Source organism: Motacilla alba, chromosome 1 (assembly GCF_015832195.1).
Source record: "Motacilla alba alba isolate MOTALB_02 chromosome 1, Motacilla_alba_V1.0_pri, whole genome shotgun sequence".
Taxonomy (NCBI): Eukaryota; Metazoa; Chordata; class Aves; order Passeriformes; family Motacillidae; genus Motacilla; species Motacilla alba.
The window spans coordinates 38,617,576-38,632,988 of NC_052016.1; the positions used below are offsets into that span (position 1 = coordinate 38,617,576).

A 15,413-nucleotide genomic window follows, 5' to 3' on the forward strand; every position below is an offset into this window, starting at 1 on the left:
CCACGTCACCCTGCATGACAGACGCATCCCAGAGGCTCCGTCCTCCCAGCTGGATCAGGCAGCAGGTCAGGAAGTCCCTTGCAATATTTACTAGTAACAGCTGCTTGTTGTCTCTCTCCCTGCCTCCTGTGAAGATGGCTCTGTTCACTGGCAGCGGCCTGGGAAGGAGCTCGAGGCTGATCTCCCGTTCCACCGCTACCGAGCTCCCTCTGCGGAAGTGGAGATGACGGCCTACGTGCTCCTGGCTCACCTCACCCCACAGCCAGCCCCTGCCCAGGAGGAGCTGGCATTTGCGTCCCTAATTGCAAAGTGGATCAGCAGCCAGCAGAATCCCAATGGAGGCTTCTCCTCTACCCAGGTGAGCTGCTTCCCTCCGGCCACCTCACACGTCAAGGTCAGAAGATGGGACATGGCAGAGAGTCAGGTGGGAGCACAGGAAGGTTTTTCAGGAAGGTGGGAATTGTAGCCCTGCAATGGATCCATGCACTACCTCCCATGGTTGCCAAGTTCCCAAGAGGCCACAGACAAACATGTCAGGTAGAGGCCCTGGGAAGAGAAATATGCTGGAGCTGCTCTTTCCTTCTCTCTTTTCTTCTTAACACCGGAGAAAGTGAGGATGGAGGGGAGGGTGCCAGCTGGCAGAAAGGGCAGGCTGCAGGAGGACAGGCTGCAGGAGGAGAGGCTCATTGCATCCCCTGCTGGGACTTGTCTCTTTCAGGACACAGTGGTGGCTCTCCAAGCCTTGTCCCTGTATGGAGCTGCCACCTATGCCAAGAGCGGAGCAGCTTCCAAAGTGGCCCTGCAATCTGGAGGGGACTTCCAGCAAGACTTCCAAGTGGATCCCAGCAACCGGCTGCTGCTGCAGCGCGTGCCCCTTCCCCAGGTGCCAGGGGAGTACAGCGTGGAGGTGTCTGGTGAAGGATGCGTCTACCTGCAGGTGAGGGTGATGGGGACAGCTGGCATCATGGGAGGGAGCCCCTGGCCAGGCTGGGGAGGACAGAATCATAGGATCATCCAGGCTGGAAAAAGCCCTGAGATCATTGAATCCTTCCTTTGAGGCACAGGAGAGTAAAGAACAGGAGAGAGGGGAGAAGCAGAAGGCTGTGGGTAAAGGGCAGAGGATAGAAAGAGTAGAGGAATGTGGAAAAGAGAATGGGAGAGAAGGAGAGAAGGCTCTGCAGTGTGGAGGGGCTGTGAGAAGTGGGAAGGCTGGGTGTGAGAGGGTCCCCTCTCTCCCACGTTGAGTACGCACACGCTCACAGACACTCACACAGAGCTGCTGGCTGTCCCCTAGACCAGCCTGAGGTACAACGTGCAGCCCACGCAGGAGGAGGCGCCCTTCATGCTTCATGTGCACACAGTCCCAGAGGCGTGTGGGGACTCCCAGGCTCACAAGGTCTTTGACATTGGCATAAATGTCAGGTGAGTGTGCCTTTCGGTCTGAGCTTTCCTCTTGGCCCCTGGGAGCTGGGGCAGGTCTGGTTATCCCCAGGGTGAGGCAGTCTGAGAGTGCAGGACATTCCTGGGAAGGTGGGCAGGAGGCAGCTCTTCTGTGAGGAGAGGCTCTGGAGGAAGAACTTGTCCTGCTGTGTGGGCAGCCCAGGGCTGGGCTAGTGGGAGGCTGCATAGATGACTAGGAGAACCTGGTATAGCTGGAGAAGAAGGTGCTGGACTGCCAGGACTTAGTGGGATGCCAAGTGTTATGGAAAAGCTGGAAGTGTGCCCAGCTCTGAGCTGATGTGCAACTGAATCTTTGTTGCTTGGTTCCTCAGTTACACAGGGGAGCGCAATGTCTCCAACATGGTGATTGTTGATGTGAAGATGCTGTCAGGATTTGTCCCCTTGAAGTCCTCAGTGAGGAAGGTAGGAGCTTGTTTGTCATGCAAGCAACATTGAATCATAGAGTCATTAAGGTTGAAAAAGATCTCCATGTGCAACCTTCCACCAAAAAGATCCATACCCATTTATTATTGTATCACAAAGTGCCCCATCTACTCTTTTTTTAAACTTTTCATGGAATAGTGACTTCCCCACTTTCCCACAAAGCCTGTTCCAATGCCTAATCCCTCTTTCAGTGCAGCAATTTCTCCTAATATTCAACATGAATCTTCCCAGTCAGAATTTGGGGACATTTCCTCTTGTTCCATCACTATTTGCCTGGGAGGAGAGACTGTCCCTTGCCTTGCTGCAACTCCTTCCAGGGAGTTGTAGAGAGCAATAATGTTCCCTTGAGCCTCCTTTTCTTCAGACTAAACAATCTCAGTACCCTAAGCCGCTCCTCATAAGTCTTACATTCCAGTCCCTTTTCCAGGATCATTGTCTTTCTTTGGAATTGCTCCAAAGTCTGAAGTGAGGGGTCCAAAACTGAGTGCAGAATTCAATGTGCAGCATCAACAGTGCTGAATACAAAGAGAAAGCATCCACTTTCTTATATTCGAGACACCTTTCAAGTGTCTGTAGCAAATGACAAAGCTTCAGCTTGATTTTGTCACTGTCATTTGCACATTTGACATGTATAGTAGTCTCTTTTCATACATGGCTTAAGGCTAGCACAAGGGGAGACAACATGATCAGTCTAAGAAAAAATAGAATAAGTATTTTTTTCTTTAGACAGATGATGAGCGCTTTTATTTTCACTGTGTTCCAACAGTTCCCCATAAACATTGTCTGTGCGTAGTACATTCAAATATAGTGCTGTTTCCTTTTTCCCTTTGCTGATCTAAAAATCTCTTATAACATTGTAACTCCTTAGGTGTTGGATAACAGATGCTGATTAGGTGCATGAACTGGAAAATAAAGGCGGTGCACAACTAGCAAGCCAGATGGAACGTATTTTCATTTAATTGTTCCATCACTGTGTTTGATCCAGTGCTGAGGCTCTTCTGGAGCCAGGTTTTACTTCTTCAGCCAGCCTGGTGAAGGGAGGGCTGGAGACCATGATACTTGTGTGGCACACCCAGGAGGCAGTTCTGTGCTGCTGACTTAGTTCCCTGAGTACTGCAGTATTTCATCCAGAGTACATCCCACCCACAGGGCTGTGCAAGGGGCACAGGGAGACCTCCTTCAAAGCAGTAACATCTTGGTCTTCTTTCTTCAGCTGGAAGGCCACCCTGTTATTGAGCGCACAGAGCTGAATACAAACCATGTTCTACTATATCTGGAAAAGGTGAGGATGGGCAGAAACACAGGCATTGGGAATTTTGCCTGTGTAGAGCAAAAAATCTGGGACTCAAAACTACCATGGCTCTGCTAAAAATGGGACTGAATAATTTACTGTCTTTTTCTGACTACAAACTTCAAGTTTTAGACTTAATGCTACTTCTCTACCAGCCCTCAGCCAGCATTCCCTCCACCCTGTGCACAGATTTCCCCACCAGCAGAGCCTCCTTGAGGGTGGGAAATGGTCCCAGGGTCTGCCCCTGCCCCTCAGCCAGTCCTACAGCCCTGTGTCCCTCCAGAGCACAAGTGGCCGGGGAGAGTGTGGGAGCCTGGGGTCAGTGCAGAGGCACAGGGGAGCCCCCCAGTGCAGAGCCCCCCCTGAGCCTCTACTGTTTCCCTTCCCCAGCTGGGCAGGGAGACCCTCAGCTTCTCCTTCACGGTGGAGCGGGACATCCCCGTGCGGGGCCTGAAGCCAGCCCAGGTGAAGGTCTATGACTACTATGAGACAGGTGAGTGCCAGTGGTGCCCCTGGGGGCGAGGCTGGGCAGGGGGACACATGGAGGGGCACGGGAGCTGTGGGGACACGCAGCTGCCCCAGCCTGGCACTGCCACCCCAGCCCTGCCCTGAGCTCTGTGACTGCAGAGGGACTGGGGTAGAGCCATGGATGCTGGGGGTCCCGTGTTCATTTCTGGCCCTGCAGTGTGGCTGTGCCTGTGCTTCCAGGCAGACCTGCTGCTCCTTGTGCCTCTGCTGTGCCAAGGTGGCAGTGACAGAGCTGTTTGTGCCCACCTCAGCCTAGTTTGCTGGGAGGAGGTGTCTGTGCAGCCCTTGGCTACACTGCCAAGGAGACCTGCTGGAGCTGCCTATGTGGGTGGCTCTGCCTTGCTGCCACTGCGCCCAGACAGAGCTGGGACTGGGATCTCAGGGAGAAACTAGGGATGGAGGCACCAGTCTGGTCTGGGGGTCTGGGAAAAGCATCTCTGTGGTGCCCATCCCTCTGCCAGCAGTGCCAGCAGTCATGACACTCTCCCTTTCCTTCTGTTTTCCAGATGAGTTTGCCACACAGGAATACAGTGCTCCCTGCACCACAGGTAGGTGCACATGAACAACTGAGATGCTCCAGCAGGGACTGTTGCAAGTCGTCTTGAACTAGAGTCTTTGTAGACGTTGTGTTTTCTTGGTCTGTGTCTCCTCTCAGCATTTTTTCACTATGCCTACTGCAGTCCTCATATCAGTACAGAGACCAAAAGCAATGCTGCCACCCAACTTCCTCTGTACGATCAGATACAGCTTTCATTTTCCTTCCCTGCATGCAGCAATCTCAGTATTACTGCCTTTGTTTGTACTGTGGCAAGTGTCTTTTCCTCTGTGTTAGTGTCCCTTTATGCAAGTAAGATTCAGGTCTCCCTTGGGATGGAACATCACACTCAGCCTTTTGTCTCTGCCCTTTTTAGGGCCACATCTGCTGTGCTGCAGACAGTGAAAGGTACTGAGGAATTGTCTCCCAAATACCTTGGTGAAATGTTGATGTTATTCACATCTCTTTAATGAAGACCTTTCAAACTCTTCCCAGGTTAATTTTGCTTACCCATGGGAAATGAGGTTGCTGAGAGAGAATGTGTGCTCATGAGAGAATGGATAGCTCATGTATCTCCAGGACAAATCTTTCTCCCCTCTCTGTAGTATAGATATTTTGAATGTGTCCAGTCATTCCCATTCTGTTATCTGTCTGAAACTGGGCATTTTTAGGTGAATCAGTTTCTTATAGTTTAAGAGGCTTAAGCTCACATAGCCACCTGAACACCGAGATATCCAAGGCTCTGGATACCACTCACCAGAATATTTATCTCATTTTGTCCTTTTCCCACCTCCAGTGGCTGAACAAGGAAATTCCTGAAGAATGCACCTTGTCGGAGCCTTGCTGTATCAGCTCATGAGCTTCTGCCCCAGAAGATCTTGTTAGGGGAGGGGTATTGAAAAGTTAGGGGAGGACACCTCAAAAGCAGAAATGAAGCAACATTGTAAATAAATTAATTCTTCATTCTCATCAGATGTCTCTGGCCTTGTTTTCTGTTACTGTTATGCTTGTCTCTCTTCCTATCCATGTCATGGCCTGATATTTCAATCTAGAACCATCCATGGCAAGGTGATGTTTGGCAACTCCTCAGGAATACCAGAAGGCAGACAGCTTTTAGTAGTTGGGAGATTTTTCTCCATACTTGCCAGTTGTTTAAGGAGAGAGGACATCGTATCTCATCCCTTATGCACCAGAAGTTTGTCACTCTGCCTTTACACAGAGTATTTTCTGCAAGGTGATCCTTGGACATAAACCTCTGATCGCATATTGCCTTTCACTGTGCTGTGAAATCACTGCTGTGAGGTGCCAGGACACTGTGAACCTGTCCAATCTGATCTTTTGCAGCAGCCCCGTGGACTTTCCCATTCTTTGAGGGTCTGCTTATTTCTAAACAGCTAAAGTGAAATCAGAGAGGGACTGGGACCTTCAGAGTGTCATTCATAGAATTTTTAGGTTGGAGAGGGCTTTAAGGTCAAGTCCTACCATTAACCCAGCATTGCTCAGTCTGCTGCTAAGCCATGTAGGGTTGCATGGGGTTGTTGTGACCCAAGTGTAGGCCCCAGTACTTGGCCTCACACCACTGACCTTGACCCATGGATACAGCCTGTCCAGATCCCTCTGCAGAACCCTCCTGCCCTCCAGCAGATCCACACTCCCACCCAGCTTGGTGTTTCCTCCAAACTTACTGAGGGTGCCCTTGATCCCCTCAGGTCATTGATAGTTAAGCAGGAGTGGCCCCAACACTGAGCCCTGGGGGACCCCACTGGTGACCAGCTGGATTCTGTAGCTCCATTCACCACCTCTCCCTGGGCCTGGCTATCCAGACAGCTTTTTACCCAGCAAACAGTGCACCTGTACAAGCAATAGGCAGTCAATTTCTCCAGGAGAATGCTTTGGTAAATTGTGTCAAAGGCTTTACTGAAGTCTGGGTGACCTATATCCATGGTCTTTCCCTTATCCATTGAGTGGGTCACCTTGTCGTAGAAGGAGATCAGACTGGTCAAGCAGGACCTGCCTTTCCTAAACTCTGCTGGGTCTGATCACCTGGTTCTCCTGTATGTGACACATGATGGCACTCAAGATAATCTTAGGCAAAAATTCAACCAAGAACCACTTTATGAGGAAAAACCCCTTCCATTTTTCATAAGAACTTTATCATCTTACCCTCAGTGGAGCTCCACACATCTCCTCTGGGCTGTCTGAGTAATTTTTGATACTTCTTTTTTTCTCCTTCACAACTAGGCTTACAATGCTTCAGCAGATTTCAATGGGGAGGACCTGGCTTCACATCTCGTAATTTGGGCTAAACATTTTTCATGTACATTTTCCAAATGGCTTCTAGATGTTTCACATGGATGCAGAGGCAGTCAGCCTCAGTTCAAGAGGTCATATGGCACCATGTGTGTTTCACTTACATGTTTCTATGTGCAGAGGTGCCTTTCACCCTGCCAATGTAGGCTTAAGCAAACAAACCTATAGGAGTCCCTCTTGTAGCTTATTGCACAAATAGAGACCCTCGTTCTCTGAAAAAGCACTTGTCTATGGTACAAAAAATAGATGGCTGTATTATTTCTAATTCAAAACAAAATGCAATTTACCTGTATTATAAATTTTGCTCAGCTGTCACTGAAGCTGGTTCATTCCACAGTCTCTTCTGAATATGAGGTGTCAAAAGGCCTTGAGTGTGTAAACCCCAAACATAACAGAAGACAAAGTGTAATAATATTAATATGTAGCAAAATAGATGAAGAATTTTATTTGTTCTCAATTACATTGTTTGTGCAGGCGCACTAAATGAAAAATTGGATGAAACAGCCAACTGTGCATACTTTGGATGCACAATATGCCATGATACCTAACAGTAAGCATTTCAGGAGAATAAACAGGCACATAAGATTTTTTTGCATTCAAAAGTTAAACCCACAAATTCATGAGACAAAATGAAGAAAGGGGGATCATTCCTGAGGGTGTCTAAGAGGCCTGTAGACTGTTTCATCAAAGCAGCTATGTGATTTAAATGAATGTACCATTTACATTAGGCTTAGGCAGGTAGGTTAGTGGCAAATGCCATTAGCTTTTCCTTAGGAATCTCCCAGAAGTAGCAGACATGAGATAACGGAAACTTCCACAAGAAGGCTCAAGCTTCAACTGGAGAAGAAGCCATTGTAAGCCAGCAGCCGAAGGCATAATGCAGGCACACATCCCTCCTGCCCCCTGGCACTCTCTAATCAGTGAAGAGGGCAGACTCTGTCTCCTCCCACTCTTCTACAAACAAGAAGCTATCCCAGGAGGGGTGTCTACAGGGAAGATCACAGAGGCTGAATTTCATGTAACATTAGTTGATCTTCCAGGCTGCCTAATGGTGGGAGACATGGATGGACCTCTGCAGAGACCAGTTCAATGGAGGATATGGTTTGTAAGCCAGGGGAGAGAAGTTGTTCCCAAGAACTACCTATCCTTCTCCATTGATTAGACTGCATCTCAGATGATAAGTTCAGAGGACATAACACAGAGACAGATACATTAGAAAGGCTGATCCCCACTTAGATCATTCTGTCCTCTTTTTTTCCCCCCCTCACTTGTAAGCCCTATTTCCCTGCACACAGGCATTGTTGGATGGGTTACTCTTTAACCTAAGAAGCCAGGGAGATTAAAGCTGTGACTGAAAGATGAGCAGGAAAAATCAGAATGGGAAGCAAATTGTTCAAAAATCATTGGTGAGTACAGTTAATTTATTTGTAAAGTTCACTTTCCATTCCGTGCAGGCATTAATAATGTCATGCTGTGGAGGTGGTGGTGAGGCAGGCAGGTTCCAGCACCTGGGAGTGTTCTTCAATCATTTCCCTGGTCTGCTTCCTCTGCAAGGATGAAAGAAGATGGGAGGGAACAGGAGTCAGAGAGATATGTCCATCTGCTTTCTAAGGTTGAGAGACAGAGGGAGCAAGATGTGGATGAGGAAGCCAGGTTGTGCGTGAGGCACAGTACAGGACAGAGAGTTGCTGTTTTACCATGGTAGAGGGTCACCCACAGCACTCACTACTTGTGTCACCTTCAAGGCAGCGTGAGGTTGAGAGAGGGCTGGAAATTCTCCCTGACTCACTGGGAGAGATAAGCAGAGGGATTTGTCACAACTGAGGTGTGCACAGTGCAAACAGAAAAAGCTGGCTGGTGTAGCCGTGAGATGTGTTCTGTTTATTTCTCTGCAAAGAGTGGAAGAAATCTACTGCACTCTATTGCTCTACTATACGGGGCAGGGAAGGAAGCTTGGCAACTGAGATCTGCCTTCTAGTCAGTGCAGGCCACCTCTGCACATTTAGACTAGTGGATGAGCCTCTTGAATAGCAATCATCCTTTCCAAGGAAGATAAAATCTCTGCCGTTTAACAGAACTGGGGAAAAGTGGCCTAAAATCTAAGGTCTCCCCATGAGTCTCACACTGGACAACCAGACCACACCAAAACACCCTTTGGAAATGTTTTACTGTCCATTCAATGTTTGGACTTATGCACATTTTTCCATGAAAGGGAGGCTGTAGGTCCAGAATCAGCAGAAAACAGCTGTATCTATGGACACAGCTCAGATTAACAAGCACTATGGAATAGAAGTGTGGGAGTTCAGACTCTCTTCTGCTTTTTCAGTTAAAAAAAAAAGAGATAAATGCCACCATTTACCACCAGCAAAAGGCAAAGCTTTTGTCCTCCCCAAGTCCAATTCACTTTTCCCAAATCTGTTCTCAGGTGTCACCCTCCGGTCCTGTGAAAAACCATTTCCCAGGAGCTCTGCTTTCCAGAAGCCTCCATATTCCAAACACCTGAAACTGGGCAATTGATTGAAAGCAAGACCTGCCAGTCTTCATATTGGAAGACTCCATATAGGACAGGAGAAAAAACCTTGGTCAGAGCTTTTTACAGAAGCTCCTAAATTACCTGGGCTCCTAAGACAAATACACATGGCCTTGCATTGCAGAGAATCCCCCAAAGATGACAGTATTCTGTCCTGACAGTTCAGACTCCAAGTCAATACTGAGGGCTGCCTGCCCAGGGTTATGAGGCACAGCTGTCTCCCGAGAGGCCCTGGGGCAGCAGGAACCTTAGCAGGAAGCAGCTGTTCCTCCAGACAGCAGCAACCAAAGGCAAACTTGCCACCTCCGTAACTCCCATGCTTTCTGTTTTACACACAAGATCTCTGCCTTTAAGTTGGGCCAATGTCATCCAAATTCAAACAGGAAGAGACAAGTGCTGCCTGGAAGATCAAAAATATAATGAAGAAGGTATAGAGAGCAGTGAAGGAAGCCGTACCCTACCTGTGGTGCAGGGAGCACTGTATTCCTGTGTGGCAAACTCATCTGGAAAACAGAAGGGAAGGGAAAGTGAGCTGCCATGACCACTGGCACTGCTGGCAGAGGGATGGGTGCCACAGAGATGCTTTTCCCAGACCCCCAGACCAGGCTGGTGCCTCCATCCCCAGTTTCTCCCTGAGATCCCAGTTGTGCTGGGGGCAGCCCCAGTCCCAGCCCTGTCTGGGCGCAGTGGCAGCAAGGCAGAGCCACCCTCACAGGCAGCTCCAGCAGGTCTCCTTGGCAGTGCGGCCAAGGGCTGCACAGACATCTCCTCCCAGCACACTGGGCTGAGGTGGGCACAAACAGCTCTGTCACTGCCACCTTGGCACAGCAGCCGGGACAGCAGAGGCACAAGGAGCAGCAGGTCTGCCTGGAAGCACAGGCACAGCCACACTGCAGGGCCAGAAATGAACACGGGACCCCCAGCATCCATGGCTCTACCCCAGTCCCTCTGCAGTCACAGAGCTCAGGGCAGGGCTGGGGTGGCAGTGCCAGGCTGGGGCAGCTGCGTGTCCCCACAGCTCCCGTGCCCCTCCATGTGTCCCCCTGCCCAGCCTCGCCCCCAGGGGCACCACTGGCACTCACCTGTCTCGTAGTAGTCATAGACCTTCACCTGGGCTGGCTTCAGGCCCCGCACGGGGATGTCCCGCTCCACCGTGAAGGAGAAGCTGAGGGTCTCCCTGCCCAGCTGCGGAAGGGAAGCAGTAGAGGCTCAGGGGGGGCTCTGCACTGCAGGGGCTCCCCTGTGCCTCTGCACTGACCCCAGGCTCCCACACTCTCCCCAGCCACTTGTGCTCTGGAGGGACACTGATGCTCTCCCCGGCCACCCATGCTCTGGGGATGTTAGCAGTGCTCTCCCTCTCCATTTTGTGCTAGTGCCATTGCACTGCAGAGCTCAGCGTGTGCCCCATGGCAGCAGCCCTGGGTTAGTCCTCACCTGCTCGATGTACAGCAAAACATGGTTTGTGTTCACTTCTGTTCGCTGGATCTGGTGAAACCGTGTGTTTGAGAGCTGGGAAAGGGAGATGTGGAGGAGGTTGATGTTCTGAAGGGAAGTTAGTCACTCTTCCTCAATTTCACCCCACCACTAAAACCTCAACACGTAGGTGCTGAGAAGTAAAGCACAGGAAGGGTACTTCCCAGGGAACTTGTCAAACACTCTTCTATGAAGCCCCACATCCTAAGACTTCCCCCAGCTCCTACCATCTGAGGCTCTTTCACCTTCTTGACACAAAAATTGAATGAGGAACCAGCATTGCCATGGCTGTCACATATTTGCCAAGGCTCCTGGGTCCCTGATATTAGACCTGATGGTCTCCTTCCATCTTCTGATCTGGGTCTAAGCAGCACTTATAACTGCAAGCTACCACAAGAACATGAGGAGCGGGAAGGAAATGCAGCTGCTGGCATCCCTTATTCACCCCTACTCCAGAGCTGAGGGGTGGAAGAAGGGATGGACAGGTCTAAGAGTGGAGAAGATACCAGGAAAATAATTAAATGCTACTTTAAGTAAAGCAATGGAGGCCCCATATTAAAAACAGATATGCTCAAAGAAATGCTTCACACAGCACCATACCTTCCCCACTGAGGACTTCAAGGGGACAAATCCTGACAGCATCTTCACATCAACAATCACCATGTTGGAGACATTGCGCTCCCCTGTGTAACTGAGGAACCAAGCAACAAAGATTCAGTTGCACATCAGCTCAGAGCTGGGCACACTTCCAGCTTTTCCATAACACTTGGCATCCCACTAAGTCCTAGCAGTCCAGCACCTTCTTCTCCAGCTATGCCAGGTTCTCCTAGTCATCTATGCAGTCTCCCACTAACCCAGCCCTGGGCTGCCCACACAGCAGGACAAGTTCTTCCTCCAGAGCCTCTCCTCACAGAAGAGCTGCCTCCTGCCCACCTTCCCAGGAATGTCCTGCACTCTCAGACTGCCTCACCCTGGGGATAACCAGACCTGCCCCAGCTCCCAGGGCTCAAGAGGAAAGCTCAGACCGAAAGGCACACTCACCTGACATTTATGCCAATGTCAAAGACCTTGTGAGCCTGGGAGTCCCCACACGCCTCTGGGACTGTGTGCACATGAAGCATGAAGGGCGCCTCCTCCTGCGTGGGCTGCACGTTGTACCTCAGGCTGGCCTAGGGGACAGCCAGCAGCTCTGTGTGAGTGTCTGTGAGCGTGTGCGTACTCAGCGTGGGAGAGAGGGGACCCTCTCACACCCAGCCTTCCCACTTCTCACAGCCCCTCCACACTGCAGAGCCTTCTCTCCTTCTCTCCCATTCTCTTTTCCACATTCCTCTACTCTGCCCTTCCTCCTCTGCCCTTTACCCACAGCCTTCTGCTTCTCCCCTCTCTCCTGTTCTTTACTCTCCTGTGCCTCAAAGGAAGGATTCAATGATCTCAGGGCTTTTTCCAGCCTGGATGATCCTATGATTCTGTCCTCCCCAGCCTGGCCAGGGGCTCCCTCCCATGATGCCAGCTGTCCCCATCACCCTCACCTGCAGGTAGACGCATCCTTCACCAGACACCTCCACGCTGTACTCCCCTGGCACCTGGGGAAGGGGCACGCGCTGCAGCAGCAGCCGGTTGCTGGGATCCACTTGGAAGTCTTGCTGGAAGTCCCCTCCAGACTGCAGGGCCACTTTGGAAGCTGCTCCGCTCTTGGCATAGGTGGCAGCTCCATACAGGGACAAGGCTTGGAGAGCCACCACTGTGTCCTGAAAGAGACAAGTCCCAGCAGGGGATGCAATGAGCCTCTCCTCCTGCAGCCTGTCCTCCTGCAGCCTGCCCTTTCTGCCAGCTGGCACCCTCCCCTCCATCCTCACTTTCTCCGGTGTTAAGAAGAAAAGAGAGAAGGAAAGAGCAGCTCCAGCATATTTCTCTTCCCAGGGCCTCTACCTGACATATTTCTCTGTAGCCTCTTGGGAACTTGGCAACCATGGGAGGTAGTGCATGGATCCATTGCAGGGCTACAGTTCCCACCTTCCTGAAAAACCTTCCTGTGCTCCCACCTGACTCTCTGCCATGTCCCATCTTCTGACCTTGACGTGTGAGGTGGCCGGAGGGAAGCAGCTCACCTGGGTAGAGGAGAAGCCTCCATTGGGATTCTGCTGGCTGCTGATCCACTTTGCAATTAGGGACGCAAATGCCAGCTCCTCCTGGGCAGGGGCTGGCTGCGAGGTGAGGTGAGCCAGGAGCACGTAGGCCGTCATCTCCACTTCCGCAGAGGGAGCTCGGTAGCGGTGGAACGGGAGATCAGCCTCGAGCTCCTTCCCAGGTCGCTGCCAGTGAACAGAGCCATCTTCACAGGAGGCAGGGAGAGAGACAACAAGCAGCTGTTACTAGAAAATATTGCAAGGGACTTCCTGACCTGCTGCCTGATCCAGCTGGGAGGATGGAGCCTCCGGGATGCGTCTGTCATGCAGGGTGACGTGGGTGGGAAGGGTCAGGTTTACACATTCTGCAGGTTTACAATGAGTATGAGACTGCTGAGCCTCAGGCCTAGGCACCACTTTGTCCTAGACTCCACATTCACATTCATGGTCTGCAGTCTACTGCTTGGCCAACCCCACTGTCCACTCTGACTTAAACTGAATAATTCTGAAGGATTACAGGATTTCCCCTGATTTCTCAGAACTTGTGCCGCAGACTCCAAAATGCCCTGTATGCTCATTTTCTCTCTCAGCACACCCATCTCTTCTCTGACTGACATGCCTTGTGCTCTGCAAGGTCACCTTTGTTCTGTGTTGAGCCCATGACCTGGAAGGAAGGAAGGAAGGTCCCTGGGCATTGCTAAGCCTTTGCTAAGCAGTGCCTGGCGTGGCGAGAGGATCAGGCTGAGGACAGATGGGAGCAGAGCCATCCAGGAGCTCAGCACCAAGTGAATGGTGCCCACTGCTTCCTGGTGAGCTCCCTCGGAGCAGAGAAGAAGCACTGGGCCCTGAGAGGAATTTCTCAGAAAAGTAATCCCTTTGCACGAGTCCTTCCTCTCCCTCCACCTTTCCCTACCCACAGAGGCCAGTGCCTGCAGCCACTGCCCCACCAACAAAAGCCAATCTACCAAGGGGAGGTGTAAGGCTGGTGAAAGCCACGTCCCACCCGGAACACTCACCCTTTCTCACAGCTTCCTTTTCAAGGGAGTCAAGCAATTCCTTCCGCTTCTCCCTGTTCCCTGCCAGGGCAAAGGTGTATGCCAGCAGTGCCTTGGTGTACACATGGTTTTCTTTCTGATTTGCTGCTGTTTCCAGGCAGAACAGAGCATTCCTCACCACGGAGTGCTGGAAGGACAGAGAGACTGAACTAGAGGTGATCATACCGAGCTCCATCTTGAAACAGTAGGAATAGGGTGGTACTTGTGGACCCTTAGCATACCACTCTCTGTCTTGACAAAGATTTTACCATTGTGTTTCCTTCCCTCCAGGCCTAATAATTCCTAGAACAAATGGGCAGCCAAATGCTGTTCCTTATCTTGAATCTACTTTTCTTTAACATGTCTTGTTGTGATGGTTTTTCCCAGTTTGATTTAAAGACTGTGAAGCTGTGCTCCAATCCTTCTTCCTTGCGAAGAATTACTGGCCTGATTGTGTTCTGGGGTAAGAGTTCTCTGAAATTCTTCCTTGCTTTAGGTGTACTGAACACTTGCTTTCCTCCTCCAGTTATCACCCTGAGACTGTTCTGTGCTTTCACTGTCTTCTCTACGCTTTCCTTTTTGTTTGTTTACCCTTTTCCAGGGCATTTTCAAAAAATTTCACTTTCTGGAAGTAATATAGATTCTAGTTTGCTGATGAACTCTATCTCTGCACAAGAAAAAAAAAAAGTGTGTTTTTTTTGTATTTTCTGGAAGGTTTTTTGTGATGTTCACATTAGCAATGCCTGTATTGGTTTAAGAGTGTAATCACTACAGCAAAGTAAAATGTAGCTACTTTACATGCTGTTTTGACTTACAGACACTGTTACACCACAAACCTTCAGAAAGACATGACTACTCCTCATTTGTGATGGAAAAACTGCTATAAAATTGAAAATCTAGCTCTGCAGGGAGAGCATGCCATGACCTGAAAGCTAACAGCACATTTACAGCTTAATAAAGGGTCTAGAAGGAAAAGACATATTTTTCTGTTGCTCTGTGCTTTGACTTTCACTGTGTGTGTACTGCAAGATGAAATCTTGTGTGATCCCCTTTGGAGAAGCAGTTCAGCTGGTTTTAAGAAAGCAAAGAATAAAGCCAAAATTGGTTGTGTCTATGCCTATTACTGTTTGTACAGTAAATGTTGGGGAGGAGTGCAGTCTAATGACAGGATGTGACAGTAGGCACACATGCTAATGACAGTGCTATTAAGGTTTTTATGAGGGTTTAATATGGTTTATTTTGCTTATAGAAATACTCTGTATGAGCCTTAATTATTTAAGGACTGTGCTAATCTTAGTTCATGCACCTTAACTTGAAATGCCCCCAGTACCCCACTCAGATTGTGACAAACCCCTTCCTTCATATTCAGTGGCAGTTTTGGACTCAGACAGGGAGCTGGAAAACATCCTCGTTATCCAATATGGCTCTGCCTGAGTGTTTGACTTCTAAACACAACACATAACAAAGAAAGAATGCTCTTCTGGTGGAATTAGTGCCATCCATGTCACTCTACTGACAAAATAATTCCTTCTGCTTGTTCTTGCTACTCAGGAAAAAACTTTGGACACTGAACATTCCCTATAACATTTGGAACTGAGAGATTGCAACAGCCTGGTGACCACACTGGCTCAGCAGTCCTTCTGCTGTGATTCATACCCCAGTTTTACCTGCACAACCACCTTGTCTCAAAGTGAGGGGATCA

At 49.8% G+C, this 15,413-nt stretch overlaps 2 protein-coding genes across 4 annotated transcripts in view; one reads left to right on the forward strand and one right to left on the reverse strand.

The window, feature by feature from the left end:
* The window catches only part of A2M (alpha-2-macroglobulin), a 29,734-nt gene extending 24,657 nt beyond the window's left edge, over positions 1–5,077 (forward strand). Inside the window, exons 29-36 of the mRNA XM_038153029.1 lie at positions 135–358; positions 719–937; positions 1,295–1,422; positions 1,773–1,863; positions 3,098–3,166; positions 3,566–3,668; positions 4,210–4,251; positions 5,035–5,077. Coding sequence (XP_038008957.1) covers positions 135–358; positions 719–937; positions 1,295–1,422; positions 1,773–1,863; positions 3,098–3,166; positions 3,566–3,668; positions 4,210–4,251; positions 5,035–5,057 — 899 coding nt within the window. The 3' untranslated portion in view covers positions 5,058–5,077. The remainder of the gene's footprint in view (positions 1–134; positions 359–718; positions 938–1,294; positions 1,423–1,772; positions 1,864–3,097; positions 3,167–3,565; positions 3,669–4,209; positions 4,252–5,034) is intronic.
* A 1,893-nt stretch (positions 5,078–6,970) lies between these two features.
* LOC119700053 (alpha-2-macroglobulin-like) overlaps positions 6,971–15,413 on the reverse strand; it is a 36,801-nt gene continuing 28,358 nt past the window's right edge. For 2 of the 3 annotated variants that reach the window (XM_038134337.1, XM_038134327.1), the window contains exons 28-30: positions 13,694–13,859; positions 12,660–12,883; positions 11,946–12,299 (exon numbers count right to left, since the gene is read on the reverse strand). In XM_038134337.1, the coding sequence (XP_037990265.1) occupies positions 11,961–12,299; positions 12,660–12,883; positions 13,694–13,859 (729 nt within the window). In that variant the 3' untranslated portion in view covers positions 11,946–11,960. Of the gene's footprint in view, positions 8,096–9,539; positions 9,582–10,160; positions 10,264–10,512; positions 10,588–11,151; positions 11,243–11,592; positions 11,721–11,945; positions 12,300–12,659; positions 12,884–13,693; positions 13,860–15,413 lie in introns of those variants that run through there. The other variant, XM_038134345.1, reaches the window with a different exon arrangement.